This window comes from Oenanthe melanoleuca, chromosome 8, assembly GCF_029582105.1.
Source record: "Oenanthe melanoleuca isolate GR-GAL-2019-014 chromosome 8, OMel1.0, whole genome shotgun sequence".
Taxonomy (NCBI): domain Eukaryota; kingdom Metazoa; phylum Chordata; class Aves; order Passeriformes; family Muscicapidae; genus Oenanthe; species Oenanthe melanoleuca.
The window spans coordinates 733,069-749,484 of NC_079342.1; the positions used below are offsets into that span (position 1 = coordinate 733,069).

Below are 16,416 nucleotides of genomic sequence, written 5' to 3' on the forward strand. Positions count from 1 at the left end.
AGCTGTCACCCGCAGCTCCGGGAGGCTGCGAGTCCCTTCCCTCACCTGCCCCGCACCTCGGCCGGGTGAGGAGGCGGCTCCTGCCGTGGCACAGGGGCGGTGCGGGGCCGGGGCTGACCGGGGGATGCTCCGGGGATGCTCCGGGGATGCTCCGCTCGCGGGGCGCCCGGTCGGGACGGGAACGGGCGGGGATGGAGCGGCACCGCCTGAGCGCAGCGCTCCGCATCACACCTGCCCGCGGCGCGTCCCCGCAGAGCATCCCCGCACAGAATCCCCCGCACAGAATCCCCCCACATCCCCTGCAGAGCATCCCCGCACAGAATCCCACAGAATCCCCCGCACATCCCCTGCAGAGCATCCCCGCACAGAATCCCCCGCACAGAATCCCCGCACATCCCCCGCAGAGCATCCCGGCACAGAATCCCACAGAATCCCCGCACATCCCCCCGCAGAGCATCCCCGCACAGAATCCCACAGAATTCCCCGCACATCCCCTGCAGAGCATCCCGGCACAGAATCCCCCGCGCATTCCTGCGCATCCCTGCATAATATTCCAGCGCATCCCCGCACATCCTCCGCACATCCCTGCACAGCATCCCCCGCGCATCCTCGCACATCCCTGCACACTATCCCGGCGCATCCCCGCGCATCCCGCGCGCATCCCCCGCCCCGCATCCCCCGCGCATCCCGCGCGCATCCCCGCACAGTATCCCGGCCCATCCCCGCGCATCCCCCGCGCATCCCACGCGCATCCCCCGCCCCGCATCCTTCGCACATCCCTGCACAGCATCCCCCGCGCATCCCCGCACATCCCCGCACAGTATCCCGGCCCATCCCCGCGCATCCCCCGCGCATCCCCCGCCCCGCATCCCCCTGCCCGCACCGCCCCGCGGGGGGGGCCCGGTCGCGTCCCGCCCCCCCGCGCCGCCCCTGCGCCGCCGCCGCGGAGCGCAGCGCGGGCGCGCAGCGGGACCGGACCCGCCCCGCCGCCGCCGCCGCCGCCGCCGCCGCCGCTTTGTGTCTGGGCGCCGCCCGCGGAGGCGGAGCGGGCCCGGCCCTGGGCTCCGCGGCGCGGCGGGGCGGGCGGCGGGACAGCCGCGGGCAGCCCCCGCACCGCGGCTCGGCCGCGCATGGACGCGCGCTCCCGCCTGCACCGTGAGTACGCGGGGCCGGGGCGGGAGGGGCGCGCAGCCCCCCGGGGATGCCCGGGCCGCCCACGCCCCCCGGGCGCGGGGAGGGAGCGCGGGGAGGCTCCGCCGAGCACAAAGGAGCGCGGGGAGCAGCCGCCGCCCCCGCGCAGCCCCCGCGGCGCCGTGAACCTGCCTGCGGCGGGGGTCGGGCTCGGCGCGGCTCCTGGAAAATTCCGCCAGCGCGCAGGGGCATCGCCGCCTCCCCGCGCCGTGTGTCCGTCCCCGGGGGCAGCGGGGCGATGGGCACCGGCTCATCCCCGCCACGGGGGACCGGGGGGCTGGCCAGGGGGACCGCGGGCCGTGTGGCTGCCGAGGGACCGGGCACCGAGCTGCCTCTGCTCGTTTCCTCCGGGGAGGGTCACGGGCAGGAGAGCCCTGTTGAAAGTTCCTTGTTTTTTGGGAAACAGGAACGATCCGATGGATGTTTTTTGCCGCGCCCCTCGTTCCACCTAAATCCCTTCCTTTTGCTCCTGTCCATCCGTGATTTCCAGCTAAAAACTCCGGCCACGTGCCGCTGGTGGGTGCCTTTAACCTCAGGTGTTGCAGTGAGAATAATCCTGGGGAACAGCTGAAACCCAAAGCGTTCCCCTCGCCGTTCCACCGGCAGAGAAGTGACTTAATCCGGTGGGTTTCGCTGTTCCGCATCTGCTCGCTCAGCTCCTCACGGAGGAGGAGGAGGGAGGGAGGGAGGGATGCTCGCCATGGCAACCTCGCGGCGCAGATTGCGGCCACTTCGGGGAAGTAGCAGGACTTGGGGAAGAAGCAGGAGCAGCTGATGTCAGAAGCGGCGCGATGGGGGATGAGCTGAGCATCTCGGAAAAACGCCTGACCCCTTTTTGGGGGCGCTCCCGGACCCTCGGTCCGAGGTGTGGGTGTGCGGAGGGAAGGGGAATTCGGGGAGGTCGCGGAGCTCCCTTCGCAGCCGCAGTGAGAGGAGGGCTCACCTTCCCAGCACCCTTAATTACCGCGATTGGGTAATTAATCCCAATGATTTTATCATCCAGCACCTCGCTGCGCCGTGTTACCTCGGTGTCCCTGTGAGCTTTAACCTTGGCCTGTATCCCATCTGTAAAACTTTTCCTTGCATAAAGCAGCGGTTTTATTTTTTAATTACCTCACGGAGGAGGAGCTTTGCTCTGTGCTTCTGTAACACGGCCCAAGTGAAATCCCCAAAAAGGGGGGGTTAGGTTGCACCGACTTTTGCAGTTGCTGGAGTAACAAACCCGTTCCTGGGTGCCTGGTGGATCTGAGGAGCAAAGGCTGCAGAGGGCTGGGCTGGAATCCCTGGGAAGCAGCAAATTCCCCACTCCCTGCACCTGCAGGAATTTGTCAGTGCTTCCAACAATGCATTAAAAAATAAAGTTTAAAATCACACAAAAAGGATTCTAGGAGGAAGCTTGGCCGCTGTCTCTGGAACATTTCAAGGCAGCAGAAGCATTAGAGCCCCCAAAATTCAGATTAATCACCTCTGAGGTCTTTGCATCTGGACGAGGCTTTGCTGGGAGAAAAGCAGAGACTCCAGGGATCCCAAACACGGCAGGACGTGGGAATCCGAGCCAGGACAGGCTGGGGCTGAGGGTGGCAGCCCCAGAGTCTGTGCCCTGGGCCAGCACCACCCCCTGGGGCTGCCTTGGCAAACCTGGGGACGGGGACAGGACCCTGATGGACGGCAGGGCTTCAGAAATGGTGGATTTTATCCTCCCGGGCATTCAGGGAATTGTGTCCTCCCGGAATTCTGCTGCCCGGGGGGGAGCAGGGGCTCCATCCCTGGAGCTGCTCAGCAGCCCGGCCGTGCTCCAGGGCTGCCCATTCCGGCTGTCCCCACCTGGCAACGGGCTGGGGACATTCTGGGAGCGGGCGGGGAGGAGCTGCTCCCTCCAGGGTGTGAATCCACCGGGCTGATCAGAGGGAACCCACCCCAGCACCCCCAGAGTGCCCGGGAACATCCAGGGCCACTCGAGGATCCCAATTTAGGATCTCGGAGGATGCGAGCCCAGCACAGCCCGAGCTCCTCGAGGTGGTACCAAGCCCTGTTTAAAGATTTCCAAGAGCCACGATGTGTCCTTGGTTTTCATCTCAGCTCCCTCTAATTTTAGCGTGGTTTCCGTAGGCTCTCATTTGCAGATTGCATCAAATCCTAGGACAAGGCTTGCAGAACTCGGGGCTGGTTCTTTTTTTTTTTTTTTTTTTTTTTTTTTTTTTTTTTTTTTTTTTTTTTCCCTGGGAATGCAGCAATTTGTCGAGAGCAGAGAAATCCTCCGTGTTTGACTGGGCAGAGCCGCCCCTCCTGGTGCGAGCTGCGGAGAAGTTGGGGAAGGGAGGAAGGTGGAGGGATGAGCAGGGATGGCTGGAAGCAGCTGGGAATGAGGCTGGAGAGCTCTGACAGCCCCGGGGAGACGCTGCTGCTGCCGCGGCTGGAGCCCAGCGCAGAATTAGGGAAAGAAAGGAGCCGTAAATCCCGGCGCTCCGGGGAGGGGGAGCAAATGCCGTGTTAATGGATCAGGTTCTGGTGAATAAAGAAGAAAAGAAGCTGTAAGCTCAGGAAGGCTCCTTTTTATTGTAAGGAGGAGAACACTGCTCATCCTTTAGCTCCCTTGGATCCGGCGTGAATGACTTTAGAGCTACAGGAGTTTAAGCTCATCGGAGGAAAACGGTGCTTCTTTTTCTTTTTTTTTTTTTTTTTTTTTTCCTATTTTTTTTTTTCTTTTTTATATATCTCCCGAATATTTTGCTGGGGAAAAAATTTGGAAATAAGAGTTGGAGCCAAGAGAATCTGTGAAGAGCAAATTTCACCTTTTCTAAGCTAGGAACCAGTGGCCAGTGGGCAGAAATAATCCGAATTTGCGTGAGCCGGGTGGAGGAGAGCAGCAGAGTTTTTGGCAGCCGGGATTAGGGAGCAGCCGGTGGGACTGGGAGTGCCGAGCACATTCCCATGGCTGGGAATCCAACGCTGGGCTCCGCGTCACGTGAATTGCCAGGCACCGCTCCTGCTCCAGGGATGCTGGAGATGTGAAAACGTCCTTGGGAGGTCTCGGATGCTCGGCACTGAAGGAAAGCGGGATAAAATCCGGGATTGAGGAGCCTTTGGGCAGCTCGGGAATCGTCCCCGTGGGACAGGGAGAGCATCCCCCGCTGTGCCAGCGGAGCTGCGGGCACCCAGCCCGGCCCTGGATCCAGCGGGATTTAAACGCTTCGGCTCCCTCGGACCGGCTCGGCCCTGGATTGTTCCACAGCACCGCTTTGCTGGGCACTTTATTTCATTTTTTTTTTTTTTTTTCCCCGGTGGCTTTGCCATTTTCGCTGCGGCGGCCTGAGGGATGGCATGGCACGGGCACGGGCACGGGCACGGCGGAATTCCCGAATTCCCCCCGCGGGGAACGCGCCGGGGCAGCGGATTCAGCCTCACCCCGAGCCACGGCAGGAGCCGCGAGCGGGGCCGGCGGCGGCGCTGGGTGTCCCTGCTGCAGAACCCGTCCCTGCTCTGCAGAGGTGCTGGCGGGGGCAGGGGGACACGGCGGGGACACGGCGGGGACGGGCAGGGGGACACGGCGGGGACACCGCGGGGACGGGCAGGGGGACACGGCGGGGACACCGCGGGGACACCGCGGGGACGGGCAGGGGGGGCTGGGGGGGGGCGAGACCTTCGGGGGGGTGAGGAGATGTGCCGGGAGGGGACAGGGCTCAGGGGGACACCTAGGGGGATTTGGGGAGACACAGCTTGGGGGATTTGGGGAGACAAACCCTTCTGGGGGTGAGGAGCTGTGCCGGGAGGGGACACGGCTCAGGGGGACAGACCTTGGGGGATTTGGGGAGACAAACCCTTCTAGGGGGTGAGGAGCTGTGCCAGGAGGGGACACGGCTCTGGGGACACAGCTTGGGGGATTTGTGGGTGACAAATCTTGGTGGCTTTGGGAGGGACAATAATGGCTTTGGGGGAGAACAAACCTTGGTGGCTTTGGGAGGGACAAACCCTTCTGGGGTTGAGGAGCTGTGCCAGGAGGGGACACAGCTCTAGGGTACACAGCTTGGGGGTTTTGGGGAAACAGACCTTGAGGATTTGGGAGTGACAAACCTTGGTGGCTTTTGGGGGGGACAAATCCTTCTGGGGGTCGAGGAGCTGCTGGTAGAAGGGGAAAGAGCTTGGGAGAGACAAACCTTGGTGGCTTTGGGAGGGACAAACCTTGGTGGCTTTGTGGAGACACTGGTGGCTTTGGTGGTGACAAACCCTTCTGGGGGTCGAGGAGCTGTGCCAGGAGGGGACATGGCTCTAGGGGACACACCTTGGTGGCTTTGGGAGGGACAAGCCCTGGTGGCTTTGGTGGTGACAAACCCTTCTGAGGGTTGAGGAGATGCTGGCAGGAGGGGACAGAGCTGTGGGCAGGGGGTCCTTGGTGGCTTTAGGGTGACACACCTTGGTGGCTTTGTGGAGGCAGTGGTGGCTTTGGTGGTTACAAACCCTTCTGAGGGTGGAAAAGCTTCTGCCAGGAGTGGACACAGCTCTGGGGACACACCTTGGTGGCTTTGGGGGAACAGACCTTGGTGGCTGTGGTGGTGACAAACCCTTCTGGGGGCTGAGCTGTGCCAGGAGGGGACAGGGCTGTGGGCAGGGGGCCTCTGGTGGCTTTGGGGGCTGAGGAGCTGAGCTGTGGCTGCCAGGAGCTCTGTCCCCAGCCCTGCCCAGACCCACCCCACCAATCTCTGCTTTTCTTGCTTTTTTCCCAAGCACACAAAACCCAGACACCCCCACGGGTTCTGCTGCCCCTCCAGGGCTGACCTTTGGGGTTCCTCAGCCCTGGGACACGTCTGGGAGACGCTTTTGGCCAGTCTGGACACAGGGACAGACTGGGATGGTGGTGGAGCCGTGCTGGGAATGGAGGGATGAGGCTGAGATCATCATTTAAATCAGGATTTTGGTCCCCTCCCAGCTGGTTCTACCCTCCTGGAGGTGCTGGGATTTTGCTGCACTTTGATCTCACCCCAGGTATTTGCTGTGTGCAGCATCGAGGCAGCTCTGCCTGTTGTTCCAAGAAACATTCCTACATTTTCCAGCCTGAGCACTAAATTGGTGGCTTTCAGCAGTTCCCTAATTATGTGAGACATTTTTTGTACTTAACAAATGGTTCTGATTCCTGCCAGCACTTCAGCCCGGTGTTCCAGGCCCGTGGGTGTTGGGGAACAGAACATATTTCTGTGTCTGTGAATATGATCCCACACGTTGTCTTAAGTGGGAAAATGTTCACAGCCCTTATATGGAGAGGGATTTTTTTTCCCCCCCTAAATCCATCAGTGCTTTCTCCTGCAGTACTAATGCAGTTTGATCTTCCTGCTGCTCTCCAGGCTGGAATGGGAACCAGAAATTCCCAGTGGGATTTCTTCTTCTCCTGGCACTGAGCTGCCCAGGAGGTGGGGGATGCTTTTCCTCACCTGCTGCCAGGTGAGGTTACCTGGGATCATCCAGCTGCTGTTTCTGCTGGAATTGTGCATCCCCTGGCTGGGATCTGCCCCTCCCAGCCCTGCTGGCAGCAGGAATTGTGGAAAGGCTGGGATGGCACCAGGGGCATTGTGCCATTTTGGGAGCCCAGGAGCTCTGGGAGAGGCTGGCTGCAGACCCAGGGAACAGAGGGCTGGAGTTGCCTCCCAGGGGATTTTGGCCAGGAATTCTCATGGCTGCACGGGCTGTTCCTGCCCCATGGCTTCACTCCCAAATCCTCTGGGGCTTTGTGATGCCCGTGGAGGAGCAGGGAGGAGTGAGGTTCCTGGGAAAGGTGAGCCTGGAGCACCAGCTCAGTGAGTGCACCTGTGTCTGGAGGAATTCTTGGGATCACAGAACAGGTTTTTTTTCTTCATTTGTTCATCCATGGCTGCAGATGCTGCAGCATTTTCTCAGGATTTTTTTTTTTTTTTTTCCTAGCAAAGCCACTTTTCAGGATTCCTGAAATACCTGGGAGAGGTATTTTTGAAATACCTTTTGAAATCTCATTTCCTGCAGAAATACCTGGCAAAGAGGCCACGCTGAAAACTGGGAGCACAGGCACAAAAACCCCTTAAATCAGGATTTCTGTGCATTTTCTGTGCTGTCCTTGTCTCCATCCTGCCAGGAAAAGGGTTTTTTAACAGGGTGTCATTCTCACTCTGCTGGATGAACGTTCCCAGTTGTGATGACAACCATGTGGGAACTTGGGCAAGTGAAAAATGGAGCTGCAGGAGCTGCCTTTCATCAGAGCTGCTATTTTGGGGGGCCAGATTCAGCACCAGCAGGTGTGAGGCAAAGTGTCAGCCTGGATTTCATCCCTGCCCAAGACATCTCGGGTTTGCAGTGGTGACTTTGGATCAACCTCACCCCCAAGGTCGCTCTGTGTCCGTGGGGAGGGCTGGGAAAATCCACACACAGAGTTCTCTGACTGGTTTCCTCCTCCAGTTTTTCTCTAATCCAACTGATTTTGTGGGAAATACAAAATAAGGAGGCAGGAGAGTGGCATTCCAGGGAAATTTGGGGTCCCCATCCCTGGAGGTGTCCAAGGAACTCCTGGATGTGGCACTGAGTGCTCTGGGATTTGGTGACCTTGGAGGGATTTTTCTCAGGAATTCTGGGATGCTGCTCCTCAGGATTTGTCTCCTCTGGAGCCTCATCCATGGGGTGAGGGCAGGGAAAACCTCACTGGAGTCAGCTCAGCCTGGGGCTGGGGAAATGTGAATTCCTGAACCACCATCCCAGAGAGGGAAGTGCAGGAGCCACAGGGACACAGAGAGTGCCTGGGACTGGGCTGGGAAAAGCTTTTCATATTTGGGCACCTGTTGTCAGCTGTGAATTCTAATTTCCAGTGATTGTTTCCTAAGAAACCCTGGGCAGCTCAGCCCCACATCAAACCCATCTGCTTTTTACTCAGCCTCATTTCATTCCTTTCTGACCAGATGCAGCAGATCTGACTCTCAGCTACCCCACAGAATTTTTTTTTTTTTTTGCTCTCTGGAATATCCAGAAGGTCAAATCCCATCCTTGGTGTCCTCATAATTGAATTTGGGTCATTCCCTGGATCCCAGGGCAGGGCAGGAGGGTGCTGGACCTGTGGCAGCTCTTGAGGGAATCAGTGCTCTGTTCAGAGGCTCATCCATATTTATCTTAAAAAACCTTCCCAAATTTCCTCTGGAGCTGCTCATCAAACCAGGAGTTTGAAACTAGAGTAAAAACAAAATAAATAGAAAATAAAGCAAACGGATGTTGAGATAGAAATAAAGCAGAGTGGTGAGTGCTGCCACCATTTAACTGCAGATACAACATGAACACTTCTTCTTAATTAAGGAGTGGGAAAAGCTAATTAGCAAACTGCATCATGGCATTGTGGTGGAGATGAGGGCTTTGTGATTAAAGTTGCTGTGAGGAAGCAAGCCAGGAAAGAAATCCAGGTTTCCTGGAAGAGCTGTAATGGTTTTGTAATTGATTTCCTGGAGCAGGGTTTTTGGAATTTGGTGGGGTTTCAGCTGCTGGTGTGTTTGTGATTTATTTGTCAACAAGAGGAGCCAAAAACAGGTTTGCTTGGGGTGAGGTTCAGTGGGTGAAGGGCACAGAAAGTGGTTTGTTCTGTGCAGGTAAATTGGGAATTTGGGATGGAGCTTTGGGGCTTGGAATTAAATCAAATAAATTAAATTAATTCTTTCACAGAATCCCAGAATGTGCTGAGTGGGAAGGAACCTCCAGCATTATTGAGCCCAGCTCCTGTCCCTGTGCTGCACATCCCACAAAATCCAAGTGGGAATCCCAGAAAGGGGGAAACACCCCAAAAATCTGTGGAGTCCACCCCAGAGCATCCCACAGTCCTGTGATTCACAGCCAAAGTGATTACAAATTAAAGTGATTAATAAATTAAAAAAACCTTAATTTTAAACAGCTTCAGACAACTCCAGGGAGTGAAAGGAGAATCCTTTTCCAAGGAACCCTGAAATAAAGTTTCAGAGTCCAACACAAATACATTTTTTACCTAGATGTTTTCACACTTTGATACACACAGTACAGAGAAAAACCATCAGAATATTTGTGTCAAGCTCTGCTCACTTTTTATGATTTTCTCATCATGCCTGGAAAGTGCAGAACCCCAGGCTTGGGGGCAGCTCAGATTTGCTGCAGATTCCAAACCTTTACAGACATGAGAGCACTTTAAGATCATTTCTATTTTTCCTGGCTTAAGGGCTGTCTGCACTGGGGTGAAATGATGCACATTGAACCATTTCCTGACCCTTGACCACCAGCACCTGAAGGCCCTATAATTTGTGTGTATATATATATATATTTTATTTATTTATTTATTTATTAAAGTGCTGCAGAAACTGAAGAGCAGTTCTGGAAGGAATGCACTGAGGAGAACAATTATTTCACTTTTTAGAGGACCAGCTTATTTCAGGCAATAAAATTATTGGGTGGAAGCAGCCAAAAACCAAAATCTGCTCCCGTGCTGGTCCCTGGGAGGTGCTGGGTGGCCCGGGGCAGGAGGGGACAGGTGCCCTGCAGGTGTTTTCCTCGGGAGCAGATCTCAGATTTCCCTGTTCCCTGAGCCAGGCTCCTGCTGCTCACGTTTGCAGCTCCATTTCACCTGGGACGGTGCCCGGAGCAGCAGAGCCCGAGGATGAGACAGCAGCAGCTCCTGGGAGTGATTAAATAAAGGTGGCAGCGCCCCCGGGGGCTTTGCCAGGTGCTGATGGATGGTTTGAGTGTCTTCAGCAGAGTTTCCACGCCGGGAGCAGCAGGCAGAGCATCAATCCAGGAGTGCCAGGGCTGCCCGTGCCAGGTGCAGGGCTGTGGGGCCAGCACACATATTTCCATTTTTACATGCATGTGGCTTTTTTTTTTTTTTTTTTTTTCCCCTCCTGTTTCTGCAGTTTAATCGATAAAATAAATAATCTGTAATATAAATGTGGGGAGAAGTGATGGCAAAGAGCAAATATTGGGATTTCTCTCCCACGTGCTCCCTTTGACCTTGTTCTAGAGCAGCTTTTCCTGCAATCCCAGACTGGTTTTTTTTAAAACTCATCCCATCCCACCCCTGCCATGGCAGGGACCCTTCCCCTACCCCAGGCTGCTCCAGGGGCAGCCACAGCTGGGAGACCTTAAAACCCACATTTTAGATTTAACATCACCAGCAAAATTCTCCAAAAGCTCCTCTGACCGTTTGCCCTCAGCTCGGTGGTTTCTGGGAGGACAAAAATTTGCATTTCTTTGTCTTTAGAAACACTGAGCCAGGGATCACAGCCAGCGTTGGTGCCCTGGAAGGATTTGGGATAACCCCAGGTGGGATTTGGCTGCAAGCACCGAATATTCGAAATTTTAACAAATATTTTAAATATTTCACAGCCTGCGTGCTCGGGCAGTTGGGTTTGGGGTTTTTTTGGCATCACCAGGCACTTCCCTTTAAATTGTTTTGGATTTTTTCCCTTTGCAGTCTGGTCAGGGTGACCCTTGCAAATGTCTGTGCTCAGTTTTGGGGGAGGGTTAAACCCAGGGCTGGTTGTTTCCCATCTCCTGAGACTTTCCACCCTAAACTGGAGTTTCCCATGGAGGAATTTCTCCATGGAGAATGGTCAGACCTGGGGGATTTCCTGTCCATTCTCCATCTGGGTTTGGGATCACCTCCAAGATTTGGTGATGTAAAAATCCCAAAAATTGCAGAAGAAACGCTGGGGCAGCTGTCCCTGAAAGGCTTTGCTCCTGGAGATGGTTCCCAGTTTCAGCTTTTATAAAAATCCTCCTGGCAGGAGGAAGTTTTCCTGCAGGAAAAACGAAATCTCCATAAAAGGCTTGTTATTAAACCTCCCAGGGCTTTTAATTTAACTTGTTACATCACAGGAGTGTGAATTCATTAAACTTCCTATTCTTGTATGTGGGATCTATTTTAGCTGATGAATCTCCAAGAAAAAGGTTGGGGATGCGTCAGCAGCTCCTGGGAGGGAGAAACGTGGAATTAAAAGGGATTGGAGGGAAGGGAGCAGGCCCAGAGCACAGCCAGGATGTTTGGGATATTTATTTGGGGTATTTATTTGGGGTATTTATTTGGGATATTTATTTGGGATATTTATTTGGGACATTTGGGATATTTATTTATTTGGGATATTTATTTGGGATATATGGGATATTTATTTGGGGTATTTGGGATATTTATTTGGGATATATATTTGGGATATTTGGTATATTTACTTGGAATATTTGGGATATTTACTTGGCATATTTGGGATATTCATTTGGGATATTTGGGATATTTATTTGAGATATTTATTTGGGATATTTATTTGGGATATTTATTTGGGATATTTACTTGGGATATTTCGGATATTTATTTGGGATATTTACTTGGGATATTTGGGATATTTATTTGGAATATTTGGGATATTTATTTGGGATATTTGGGGTATTTATTTGGGGTATTTATTTGGGGTATTTATTTGGGGTATTTATTTGGAATATTTGGGACATTTGGGATATTTGGGACATTTGGGATACTTATTTGGGATATATGGGATATTTATTTGGGGTATTTGGGATATTTATTTGGGATATATATTTGGGATATTTGGTATATTTACTTGGAATATTTGGGATATTTACTTGGCATATTTGGGATATTCATTTGGGATACTTGGGATATTTATTTGGGATATTTATTTGGGATATTTACTTGGGATATTTGGGATATTTATTTGGGATATTTATTTGGAATATTTGGGATATTTACTTGGGATGTTTATTTGGGATATTCATTTGGGATATTCATTTGGGATATTTGGGATATTTATTTGGGATATTTGGGATATTTGGGATATTCTCACTCCTTTCCAGCTCTCTGGGTGTGTTTTATGCTCTGTGGGATAATGAGGGACCCCTGTCCTCTGTCCTGTGCCAAACCTCACCCGAGCTCCTCCTGCAGCTCCTTTAGGAACAAGGTCCCTTCACGAGGCTGAGCTGTGCAAAACGGGGTTTTTATCCCAAAATCTGGGTTTGTGCTGCTGCTGCTGAGGGAAAAGCCCTGCCTCCTCCTCTGCTGGGGCAGGGCCAGCTCTGCCTCTGCTTATTTTATTTTATTTTATTTTATTTTATTTTATTGTATTTTATTTTATTTTATTTTATTTTATTTTATTTTATTGTATTGTATTGTATTGTATTTTTTTATTTTTTATTATTTTATTTTATTTATTTTATTTTTTTATTTTTTAAATTTTTTTATTTATTTTATTTTATTTTATTTATTTTTATTTTTATTTTATTTTATTTTATTTTATTTTATTTATTTTTATTTTTATTTTATTTTATTTTATTTTATTTTATTTTATTTTACTTTATTTTATTTTATTTTATTTTATTTTATTTTATATTTTATTTTATTTTTATTTTTATTTTATATTTTATTTTATTTTATTTTATTTTATTTTATTTTATTTTATTTTTATTTATTTTATTTTATATTTTATTTTATTTTATTTTATTTTATTTTATTTTATTTTATTTTATTTTATTTTATTTTATTTTTTTATTTCATTCCAGGTGTCCCAACAGAGATTCCTCCCTGCTGCCCCAAGCCCCTCTGCAGCTCAGCATTCCCTCTGGCTCTCCCTGAACTCCAATTCCAGTTCTGGTTGGGTTCAGAGGGACCTGGGACACTCCAGGGATTCCCTGGAATTCCATCCCACCCATCCCAGTGTGAGGAGCAGCTCCGGGATCCTGACCCACCAATCCCAGCAGCTTGGGAGGCACAGGTGGACTGGGATTAATTGGATTATCTGCTGTAATTCCCTAAATCCTGCTGTGTGCTGCTGATTCCATCCCAGCCTGCAGGATCAGTGTCAGGCTCCCAGAGCTGCTCCTCTTATCCCATTTTCTCCTCTAATTCCTGCCTGGAATTAATTCCCTTGGCCAAGGAAGTGCAGTTTGTCACAAAAGTTATTTTATTGGAGCTTAGTCCTTGTCGTAGAGCACACAGGCTGCAGACACAATCCCAAAGATTTTTGGGAAAAAAGCAATATGGAAAATAAGGATTTGCAGAGAACACTGTCCTGGTGGTTCTTGCTGAAAAAAACAAACCAGAAATTCCCATAAATTCTCATTAATCCAGTGTCAGAACCATCAAAGACACACCAATATTTTCACTGCTCCAATAAGTGATCAGTTAATTTTATTTTTAGATTTTTTCCCAAAATCCTGGCAGTGATCACCTTTTGGCCTGAACCCTCCCAAATCCTCTTTGGGATCAGGGAAACTCCTGAAAAACTGGGAAACTGCTCCCAGCTGGTGTGGGAGCCCAGCCAGGGTGGCTTTTGTGAGCTGGAAACCACCCCAGGCTTTTCCAGGGATGATCTAACACCCCATAAATCAGGATACAGCAGTGGAAAGGGACAATATCTCATGGAGCCACAGAGAAAAGAAACATTAATCACAAATTTACACAGCCAGAGTCAGTGCAAGCCTGTTTGCTTCTTTACAGGAGAAATAATTCACCCAAACTCAGCTGTGAGCTGGGAACTTTTTTTGGCAATTTAGCTGTCAGGAAAACCATTGCTGGGAAATACAACTTCTGTGCCTCTAAATAACTGGAATAAAGTGATTTTTGGGGGGCTGGTGGTGCACCTTGCACTGGGGGAACTCACACTTGCCCAGCTGCAGAAGAAGGAAATTTATTTGAAGAAAAGCAGAGACATCCCCAGTGCTGCTCAGGGTGCTCTGATGCACCAGGGCAGGATTTGCTGCCTCTCCTCAGATACCTGGAGGAAATCTGGAGGAAAATGATGCAAAGCTGCTGCTCTGGGTTCATTTAATTGGATTTCTCTTAGACCAGTGACTCCTGGAAAACCTCTCAGGGATTTGGAGGTGCAGGGCAGAATCCCCCCTGAATTCCAAGCTGTCCTTTCACTGAATTCCATGAATTTCTCCTGAATTCCATGAGCTGTGCTGAAGGAGCAGGATCAGGAGTTTATTCAACCCCCAGCCCAGGGGGTTTCCTGGGGGCATTTTGGGGCTCTGGTGGGGCTGAGGGGATGTTTCACACCAGAACAATTTGTGGGATGGAGTCAGGGGAAGGGAAATGTGCTCATTTTACCTTGAATTTGGAGCTGCAGAGCTGAGAACAAGGGGAGGGAGGAGGGACAGACTCCAGCCTCACAGAAATGAGTCCCTGCACTGAAATTGTTGGGATTTCTTGGGATAAAGGAGATTCCTCCAGGAAGCAAAGTGAGGGGGGAAAGAAAGGATTATTTATTTATTCTTTGCCCAAAGAGGAGCCAATCCTGGACCCTTTATTCCCAAATCCAGTGGAGATAACTGGATAACTAAAGATAAATATTGTGGTTAAATGCAATGCAAGTTTGGTCTGGTTTAGTTTAACCTTTTTAGATTCCAGTTCAAGTTTTGCTGTTCAGCTTTAGCAAGGAGCTGAGGTGAAACCTGATTTTGGGATGCTCAGGTGCTGGGTTTGTGCTGGGCACTGAGCTGTGAGCAGGAACTGGGGAATCCCTCCTGGCAGAGAGCCCAGCTGGGCTGTAAAACACAAACCTCTGCTCCAAACAATTCCCACTGCCTCTAAAACTCACCTTTATCTGCTGTGGTGCTCCTGGCTTTGAAATATTCAGGATCACAACCCTTTGGATTTTCTGGACAAAGTGCTGGGTGTTATTTGCTGGACAGGGGTTTGGAGGGGATGGATCTGTGGTGACAGCAGGAGGAAAGGGAACTGCACAGGAATGAGGGAAACAGAAATTTTAATGTTGTTTGGGATCAGGAGTTGTGTGTCTGTGAGGGAACTCAGCTGGGTGTTCCAGGGAATCACAGATCACTGAGCTTGGAGAGCATTGAGTGCCTTGGGAATTCCTGCCAAAATCAGGGAATCAGGGAATCACTGAGCTTGGAGAGCATTGAGTGCCTTGGGAATTCCTGCCAAAATCAGGGAATCACTGAGCTTGGAGAGCATTGAGTGCCTTGGGAATTCCTGCCAAAATCAGGGAATCATGGAATCAGTGAGCTTGGAAAAGAGAGCATTGAGTGCCTTGGGAACTCCTGCCAAAATCAGGGAATCAGGGAATCACTGAGCTTGGAAAGGAGAGCATTGAGTGCCTTGGGAATTCCTGCCAAAACCAGGAAATCCCAGGCAAAAAACCCCAAAAATTCTTGTGCTGTCCATTGGGAAGTTGGAGTGAAACCCCTTGTGACAGGAACACATCCCAGCCTTGGGATGATCCCAGCCTGAACCACTCCAGGAATGCAAACAAACCAGGAATTTAATATTTAACCAGGAGCTGCATCTTTTCTTTCCTGGCTGGAAAAACAGAAAGTTCTGTCGGGTTCTTGTTGGAGGAATTTGGTCAGAAATGAGGATTTGTGTCTTGGTTTGGTTTGGGATGGAGGGAGAAGGTGAAGAATTGAGGAAGGAATTCCATTATTTTGAGGAATTGAGGAAGGAATTCCATTATTCCCAGGAATTGAGGAGGGAATTCCATTATTCCCAGGAATTGAGGTGGGAATTCCATTATTCCCAGGAATTGAGGATGGAATTCCATTATTCCCAGGAATTGAAGAAGGAATTCCATTATTCCCAGGAATTGAGGATGAATTCCATTATTCTGAGGAATTGAGGGAAGAATTCCATTATTCTGGGGAATTGATGAAGGAATTCCATTATTCTGGGGAATTGAGGAAGAAATTCCATTATTCCCAGGAATTGAGGAGGGAATTCCATTATTCCCAGGAATTGAAGAAGGAATTCCATTATTCCCAGGAATTGAGGTGGGAATTCCATTATTCTGGGGAATTGAGGAAGGAATTCCATTATTCCCAGGAATTGAGGATGGAATTCCATTATTCCAGGGAATTGAAGAAGGAATTCCATTATTCTGGGGAATTGAGGATGGAATTCCATTATTCCAGGGAATTGAAGAAGGAATTCCATTATTCTGGGGAATTGAGGAAAGAATTCCATTATTCCCAGGAACTGATGAATCCCAGTGCTGGGAAAGCTCCCTGGGAGGATCCTGGATGAGAGGGACTGACAGGGAGACTTTGGGACTTCCACATCCCAAAAATCCAACCTCTCCTGGAATTCCTAAAATCCAACCTCTCCTGGAATTCCTAAAATCCAACCTCTCCTGTTATCCTTAAAATCAAATCTTTCCTGTATTCTTAAAATCCAACCTCTCCTGGTATCCCTAAAACCAAATCCCTCCTAAATTCCAGCCTCTTCTGGAATCCCTAAATTCCCAG

General features: G+C 50.8%; 1 protein-coding gene across 1 annotated transcript in view; it reads left to right on the top strand.

The window, feature by feature from the left end:
- Nucleotides 1-1,124: 1,124 nt before the first annotated feature.
- The window catches only part of LRRC7 (leucine rich repeat containing 7), a 98,091-nt gene continuing 82,799 nt past the window's right edge, over nucleotides 1,125-16,416 (top strand). Inside the window, 1 exon segment of the mRNA XM_056497490.1 lies at nucleotides 1,125-1,155. Within this exon segment, the coding sequence (XP_056353465.1) occupies nucleotides 1,131-1,155 (25 nt within the window). The 5' untranslated portion in view covers nucleotides 1,125-1,130.